At 44.3% G+C, this 8,885-nt stretch overlaps 1 protein-coding gene across 2 annotated transcripts; it reads right to left on the bottom strand.

Moving 5' to 3' along the window:
• Positions 1-434: 434 nt before the first annotated feature.
• On the bottom strand, positions 435-8,414 carry LOC144678408 (hepatic and glial cell adhesion molecule-like). Of its 2 annotated transcripts, XM_078538201.1 has the most exons (5): positions 8,267-8,414; positions 6,773-7,135; positions 5,653-5,916; positions 4,882-4,998; positions 435-1,798 (listed from the first exon to the last, which is right to left on the bottom strand). In XM_078538201.1, the coding sequence occupies exons 1-5, from the start codon at positions 8,289-8,291 to the stop codon at positions 1,773-1,775; spliced, it is 795 nt and encodes a 264-aa protein (XP_078394327.1). In that variant the 5' UTR covers positions 8,292-8,414; the 3' UTR covers positions 435-1,772. The 2 variants fall into 2 exon arrangements, with proteins under 2 accessions (XP_078394327.1, XP_078394326.1); XM_078538200.1 differs by lacking the exon at positions 435-1,798 and having other exon boundaries at positions 4,788-4,998.
• Positions 8,415-8,885: the final 471 nt, after the last annotated feature.

Genomic DNA, 8,885 nt, shown 5'->3' on the forward strand with positions numbered 1-8,885 from the left:
TACATTTACAGCAACTGGAGTAGGCCATTCAGCCCATCAAACTGTATATCATTATTCATTTAGATCATAGCTGATCAGTGTCTCAAATGTATTAGCCTGTCTTTGATTCCAATGTATTGATAAACCTAAGAGTATAGAAACAGGAGTCGACCATTCAGCTGTTTGAATATAGAAACAGGATTGGGCTATTTCACAGTTTGAATATAGAAGCAGGATTGGGCTATTTCACTGTTTGAGCCTGTTTCCATGTTCAGTTAGATCAATGCTGATCAGTATTGGAACCCCATCTAACCATGTTGCTTTGAAACCCAGAATAACCTAACAAACATCAGTCTATCTCGCTGTGTGTGCTGTCCACTGCCTGTTCTTCACTGTGACAGTCACTATGTTACAACAGGTTTCTCCTGTTTCTAAAACACTGAGAAATCCCGAGGTTGCAAAACGTGTTGTTGAAATTCAACATTTCTTTATTTTCCGATAACTTTTCTTGGTTTAATGAGTCCATTGGGACAGTTCACTGCCTCCATCACATCAGTTTCAATTAATTATTGTCAATAAAGAAATAGATTGACATTAAAGTATACGCAGAACACGGATTGACATTAAAGTATATTCAAAACACGGATTGACATTAAAGTATATACAGAACACGGATTGACATTAAAGTATATTCAAAACACGGATTGACATTAAAGTATATTCAAAACACGGATTGACATTAAAGTATATTCAAAACACGGATTGACATTAAAGTATACGCAGAACACTGATTGATATTAAAGTATATACAGAACACGGATTGACATTAAAGTATATTCAAAACACGGATTGACATTAAAGTATATACACAACACGGAATGACATTAAAGTATACACAGAACATGGATTGACATTAAAGTATATACACAACACGGATTGACATTAAAGTATATTCAAAACACGGATTGACATTAAAGTATATTCAAAACACGGATTTACATTAAAGTATATTCAAAACACGGCTTGACATTAAAGTACATACACAACACGGATTGACATTAAAATATATACACAACACGGATTTACATTAAAGTATATACACAACACGGATTGACATTAAAATATATACACAACAAGGATTTACATTAAAGTATATACACAACACGGATTGACATTAAAGTATATACACAACACGGATTGACATTAAAGTACATACACAACACGGATTGACATTAAAGTACATACACAACACGGATTGACATTAAAATACATACACAACACGGATTGACATTAAAGTATATACACAACACGGATTGACATTAAAGTATATACACAACGCGGATTGACATTAAAGTATATACACAACACGGATTGACATTAAAGTATATTCAAAACATGGATTTACATTAAAGTATATCCACAACATGGATTTACATTAAAGTATATACACAACATGTATTTACATTAAAGTATATACAGAACACGGATTTACATAAAAGTATATTCAAAACACGGATTTACATTATAGTATATTCAAAACACGGATTTACATTAAAGTATATACACAACACGGATTGACATTAAAGTATATACAGAACAAGCTGGGGGCAGATTTCCGGAATCCAGGAGGATGAACAGAGAGTCTAGGTAGAGTGGGGTCGTGAAGGAAGGTGGTGATGTGGCTGAGTGTGTGTGTGTATGTAGCACTGCACACGTTCCAATTCACACAGGAATGGACAGAGCTCCAGATCTCTCACCAATTCAGACTCGATTCCTGCAGGGAAACTCTCATCTCAACAGTTTCTTATAATCCCTTCACCTGAAATAGAGATTTCCACCAATTAAGTGAACGCCTGCTGCTGGTCCAGGGAAGATTCAATCCCTCCTTTTGATTACTGGGGACATGGGACACACTGGGGGATGGATCAGCTTCATTGGTCTGCACAGTAACAGTGAAAGAATGCTCAAATTCACTATAAATACTGCAGAAATCTTCCGACACTTTCAGTCTCTCAGTACACAGCAGCCAGAGGGATTCTGGTCCAGAGTGTGGGACCAGTTGAGGCCCAGTCAGCTTATAAAAGCTCATTACAATTTCCTATCGTGGGCAGATGGGAATGTGAAATTCGAAAGGCAAACACGTCAGCTGGGATCTTATTGAATGGCAGAGCAGGCTCGAGGGGCCCAATGCTGCAGAAGGATTTGGACAGGTTAGGAGAATGGGCAAAGAAGTGGCAGATGGAATACAACGTGGGCAAGTGTGAGGTCATGCACTTTGGTAGGAAGAATAGAGGCATAGACTATTTTCTAAATGGGGAGAGAATTCAGAAATCTGGAGTGCAAAGGGACTTGGGAGTCCTAGTCCAGGATTCTCTTAAGGTTAACTTGCAGGTTCAGTCGGTAGTTAGGAAGGCAAATGCAATGTTGGCATTTATTTCGAGAGGACTAGAATATAAAAGCAGGGATGTGCTGCTGAGGCTTTATAAGGCTCTGGTCAGACCACATTTAGAATATTGTGAGAAATTTGGGCCCCGTATCTCAGGAAGGATGTGCTGGCCCTGGAGAGGGTCCAGAGGAGGTTCACGAGAACGATCCCAGGAATGAAAGGCTTAACATATGAGGAACGTTTGAGGACTCTGGGTCTATACTCGATGGAGTTTAGAAGGATGAGGGGGGATCTGATTGAAACTTACAGAATACTGAAAGGCCTGGATAGAGTGGATGTGGGGAAGATGTTTCCATTAGTAGGAGAGACTAGGACCCGAGGGCACAGCCTCAGAGTAATGGGAAGACCTTTTAGAACAGAGATGAGGAGAAACTTCTTTAGCCAGAGAGTAGTGAATCTATGCAATTCATTACCACAGAAGGCTGTGGAGGCCAGGTCATTGAGTGTATTTAAGACCGAGATAGATAGGTTCTTGATTGGTAAGGGGATCAAAGGTTATGGGGAGAAGGCGGGAGAATGGGGTTGAGAAACTTATCAACCATGATTGAATGGGGGAGCAGACTCGAGGGGCCCAATGGCCAACTGCTGCTCCTATTTCGTCTGTTCGTTGTTTTTGCACTCTATGTCTCTATTTCTAAAGCCCAGAATATTTTATCAACCACTTTCTTAACCTGCCCTTCCACCTTCAACACTTTGTGCACAGATACCCCCAGGTCCACCTGCCTCTGAATCCCACAGCTGTCACTGGATACTCTCTGATAGGATCTCTCTCTCTCTCTCTCTCTGCTGGACTGCACTGGGAAATCAACTGGGATCTTCCCTGTCAGAGGGATTCCTTTCCAAGTTCTGGGAAATCCAACTGCAAACTGGCCTGAGGGACACTCTGGAAAACCCCAAGATGTTTTATAAGTACTTAGAGAAAAAGGATAACTTGGGAAAGAGTAGGGCCGATTAGAAACCACAGTGAATCAATTGACACTTCTCTTCATTCAATTGCAGCTGCCACATGCTCACCCATTTCACCTGCCTGTCTGTGTCCTTTTTCAAATTTTACACTGTCCTCCTCACAGCTCACAATACTTCCAAACTGGGCATCAGCTACATTTTTTAAATTGTGCCCCCTCACACCCAGATCTTGGTCATTCATACATAACAAGAGCAGCAGTGATCCTCATGCTGATCCCTGGCCAACTCCACCACAAACCTTCCTCCAGTCTGAACAACACCCATTCATCACTACTCTCTGTTTCCTGTCACACAGCCAATTTCAGATCCATGTTGCTACCGTCCCTTTTATTCATGAGCTGTAACTTTGTTCACAGGTGTCTTGTGTGACTCTTTAAACCACATCAACACCATTGCCCTCATCACCCTCTCATTTACAGCTTCAAAAAAATTCCAGCCAGGTAGTTAAACCTGATCTCCCTGAACAACTCCATACCGGCCTTTCTTAATTCACCTGCATCTGTCCAAGTGACTATTAATTTTGTCCCACATTATTGTCTCTGAAAGCGTTCCCACCAGCAAGGTTAAAGCCACTGGTCTGTACTTGCTGGGCTGATCATTACATCTTTGAAGGAACACGGGTGTAATGTTTGAAATCCTCCAGTCCTCTGGCACCATCCCTGAGTCTAAGGAAGGCTGAAAGATAATGGCCAGTGTCTCTGGAATTTCCACTCTCACTTCCCTCAGTGTCCATGCACACATTTAACCTGCTCCTGTCGCAATATGAAATCTAAGTACAGGCAGCCTATCCAATACCTCCTGCTGATCAATTAAAAACCCTTCTAGTGCCTGAATGTTCACCCCTTTCACCATGGTCTGGGTAGCATCTTCTTTCTTGATGAAGACAGGTGCAAAGTGTTCATTTAATTCATCAGCCATGCCCCCTGCCTTCACATGCAAATCCCCTTTATGGTCCGGAATCCATTCCCACTCCTCCCTTCATCACGCGTTTATGCATTATATCCCGGGATACACCTTTTGGATTCCCTTTCATATCTGCTGCCAGGCTCTACTCATACTCTATGCTTATTATTGATGTTTTCACCTCCCCTCTGAACCTCCTCTCTTCAGCCTGGTCCTCACTTGTATTATCAGCCTGACATCTGTCACAAGCACCTTTTTTAATGCTTCATCTTAATTTCTATCTCTCTCATCATCCAGGGAGCTCCAGATTTGTTTACATTACTTTTCCCCCTCGTAGACAACGTACTTTGACTCTCCGTGAACTCTATCTCTTCTGAATCCAGCCCATGGGTCAGTTACAATTTTACCTGCTGATCTTTGACTTTAATTTACCTGGACCACACCTGTTCGCACCCAATGAAATGGGTCTTTCTGTAAATGTCACATTTGTAAACACTTTCCACGTGGACCCATTTGTCTTCACCTCAATTCTATATTTGTGTAGGAGACAGGGGGGGGATGAAGAGAAGGAAGATGAAGATACTCACCATTCAGTTTAGTGCATCTGATTCCTGCTTTTCTCCTTCTTCCCAGCACAATAGCAGAAACGAGTATTACCAGGGAGAGAGCAGGAACGAGGAAGAAAATCCAATGGTTCCTGGGCCCTTGAAGAAAGGAGTGAATTGCATTGAACCACTGAGTTTCATTTAATCCCCAGGCAGTGCTCACAAATACTCAGACCATCCTCCTGGATACAGGACCTGGCCTCACAATCTCATTTACCCCTCCCCACCACCAGGGGGCTCCGACAGACTGTCCAGTAACTTCATCACCTGGGAGGACCATTCGGCTATTCGACTGTGGGGGCATACACCAAAGCTCCTCCAGGGAGCAACAGTTTACAGCAACCAGGGGCCAGCAGGGTAATTCTCCTGCTGCCCCTTGCCCAGGAAACGATTATGCCGCCCCCTCCCCCAGCCTCCAGCAGCCCACTCACACTCACTTTCCTGGCTTGGTCTTCAATCCTGCACCGAGCCTGCCCAGACTGGAGCTCGGATTGGAGAATCAGCCTCGGTGTTGCAAGCCTGCTGCCCAGGGATGACAGGTCGCTGAATTTCTCCTGTCACTCCCAAAGGGATAAGCGAGCCTAGTCTGTACCCTCTACGCTTCAGCTCATCATCAATGTCCGGGGCCAACACAGCTGGGATTTAATGGGTAGAGAACAGGGAAACCACATGATGGGACACCCCATACTCTGGGAGAATGAAGAATCCTGAGAATATTGGACCATCTGAACTGAGAGAACATTACACACTCACCCCTGTCTTGGTCTCCATTACACAGTCCCATTGTGAGCGGCCCACTCATTTCCACGCTGACTGGGTTCTCTGCGATGCACCTGTAGGTGTGGGGCTCCAGCTCACTCATGTTGCCAAGCGGTAACACAGCTCCATAAAAGGTGTCATCGCCGACACCATCAGCCGATTGCCTTTTCCAGCGACAGGTAACGCCTGTTCCTCTGGGAGCTGAACAGTTCAGGTTACAGTTCCCAGTGATTACAACCATCGGCCGGGACACAGGCTCTGAAACACAGGGGCATCCCTTCCATTAAAAGCTTTTCAACTGGAGAAGATATTGCAGACTGACACTCAGAGACAGGATTGAGGGAGTGCCTCACGGTCGAAGAGGCAGTACCGAGGGAGTTCTGCACTGCAGGAGGAGCAGTGCTGAGGGAGAATTGGAGCTGTGGGGAGCAGGGAGTTTGGGTGTCATGTACATAACCAGGGTAGAGGACAGTTACAAAGTGTAATCTGAATGGTTAATCGAATGTTGATCTGTATTCCAGGGGATTAGGACAGATGTGAGAAAGTGGTGCCTGTGTTGCTCAGACCCTATCAGGGTAACTGATTTCTGTTGTGGGTACTAGACCTCAGCCAGGCTATACTGGAGGGGCTACAGCACATATACACCACAATTATTCCAAACGCTTAAATTGGGCTTCTTCAATTTGCCTTAATTCTGACTATTTAGGAAGCTGTGGGGAGATCTAGTTGAAGTATTTAAAATGAATCAACATTCGGTATAAAATAGGGAGAAAACTTATCCAGTTTTGGAAGAATTCGGAACTAGGGAACACATTGTGAAAATGAGAGCGAGGTCATTTCACAGGGAAGGTCTGGGATAATGATTTTCCTACAGAGGGGTTGGGAATCTGGAATTCTCTCCCACAAAAGGCTGAGAGAGGATGTACAATTTCAACAAGTTATCCAGGATCTGGCCATGAATGTAAAAGGATCCAAGGTGGGGAAATGGAGTAGAGATGCAGATTAGCCATGTTCTAATGGACTGGTGGAAGAGTCCAGAGGGGCTGAATGGCCTCATCCCATTGCTATAGGTGGGGGTTAGCAATGAGTATTCTGCTTGGGTCTCAGTACTCACCAAACACACGCAGCTCAAATAGATCCTGGTCATTGACCCTCAGCTGATTACCCAGGTAGTCTGTCTGTATCTCATACACCCCTTCATCATCAAATCGCACACCCTGCATCTCAACAAAGACATCTCGCTGGAACCGAACTCTGTCTCTATACTGAGGGTGAATCCGATATGGCGTCTCTGGGTTCTCCGAGTTCCAAGCCAGCACTTTTAAGCCGACCGGAGACTTGCGTTTAAACGTCACCTCATATTGCCCATCACTGCGGTGATTGATTGGAAACCTGACGTCTTCTCCAACACGGAGATTAGTGACAGACCTCGGGGAGGCTGACAGTTCTGCTCCGCACAGAGTAATACAGTGAAGGACTGCAATAGAAACAGAATGAGAGTATCTATTATACAGAGAAATAAAACTAAACAGTGCCTGAGGATTGGAACTGGATCCTGAGTTTAGACCACTTCAGGGTCCATGTCAGTCAAGCACAGAGTGAGCAGTGTGATCTTACAGGAACATTAGTGTTTTCTTAAAAACAAAAAGCTAAAAGCTACTGCGGATGCTGGAAATCCAAAACAAAAACAGAATTTTCTTATTCATTCACAGGATGTGGGTATCACTGGCTGGACCCAGCATTTATTGCCCATCCCTAATTGCCCCTTGAGAAGGTGGTGGTGAGCTGCCTTCTTGAGCCGCTGCAATCCCTGTGGTGTAGGTACACCCACAGTGCTGTTAGGGAGGGAGCTCCAGGATTTTGACCCAATGACAGTGAAGGAACGGCGATATATTTCCAAGTCAGGATGGTGAGTGACTTGGAGGGGAACTTCCAGGTGGTGGTGTTCCCATCTATCTGCTGCCCTTGTCCTTCTAGATGGTAGTGGTCGTGGGTTGTCAAAGGAACCTTGGTGAGTTCCTGCAGTGCATCTTGTAGATGGTACACACTGCTGCTACTGTGTGTCGGTGGTGGAGGGAGTGAATGTTTGTGGATGGGGTGCCAATCAAGCGGGGCTGCTTTGTCTTGGATGGTGTTACCATTTTTGAGTGTTGTGGGAGCTGCACTCATCCAGGCAAGTGGGGAGTATTCCATCACACTCCTGACTTGTGCCTTGTAGATGGTGGACAGTCTTTGGGGAGTCAGGAGGTGAGTTACTCGCTGCAGGATTCCCAGTCTCTGACCTGCTCTTGTAGCCACAGTATTTATATGGCTAGTCCAGTTCAGTTTCTGGGCAATGGTAACCCCCAGGATGTTGATAGTGGGGCATTCAGTGATGGTAATGCCATTGAACATCAAGGGGCGATGGTTGGATTCTCTCTTGTTGGAGATGGTCATTGCCTGAACCTTGTGTGGTGTGAATGTTACTTGCCACTTGTCAGCCCAAGCCTGGATATTGTCCAGGTCTTGCTGCATTTGGACATGGACTGCTTCAGTATCTGAGGAGTGGTGAATGGTGCTGAACTTTGTGCAATGAGTGATATTTACCATTTGTGAATCACTAAGTTACCTGCAAAGAGCCCGAGGATTTCCATTACTTTCCAATCAGAGTATTTGATCCTTGGTTCCAATGTATCTGGAGTCTCCTCTCTCTGATCACAGCTCACAGTGGTGGGTTCTGAATATCACAATGATTCTGTAGGACAGAAAGTCTTCAATCTGTGCAATGAGAACACATTTCCAAATTCATTCTGAAATCAGATCTAAAGACACCTTTAAACACACTGTAAGGCAAAACATTTTTCTGGGCTCTGTCAGTGTAAGACTGCTTTCTGCTGATCAGAACAAGACCAAGGATTAGGTATTTTTGTCTAGTTTCACATTGTTATTGGCTCTTCAAATCAACGGTTAAACACCAGCTCGAATTTCATTCCCATCCCAATGTGACGTGCCATCAGCTTCCCAGGAATTTTACATGAGGAAGTGTAGTCACTGTAGTGATAATGGGAATCTCGGCATTCAATTTGCTTAAACAATTATGGCTAAGGAATAAATAAACATTAGCAAAAGCACATTCAGGAATCAGAGTGGACAGGGAGCGATCCCGGGAATGTCAGTACATTGAGGAATCAGTGCGGACAGGGAGCGATCCTGGGAATGTCAGTACATTCAGGAATCAGTGTGGACAG

The sequence above is a fragment of the Cetorhinus maximus genome, unplaced genomic scaffold (assembly GCF_964194155.1).
Source record: "Cetorhinus maximus unplaced genomic scaffold, sCetMax3.hap1.1 HAP1_SCAFFOLD_4214, whole genome shotgun sequence".
Classification (NCBI taxonomy): Eukaryota; Metazoa; Chordata; class Chondrichthyes; order Lamniformes; family Cetorhinidae; genus Cetorhinus; species Cetorhinus maximus.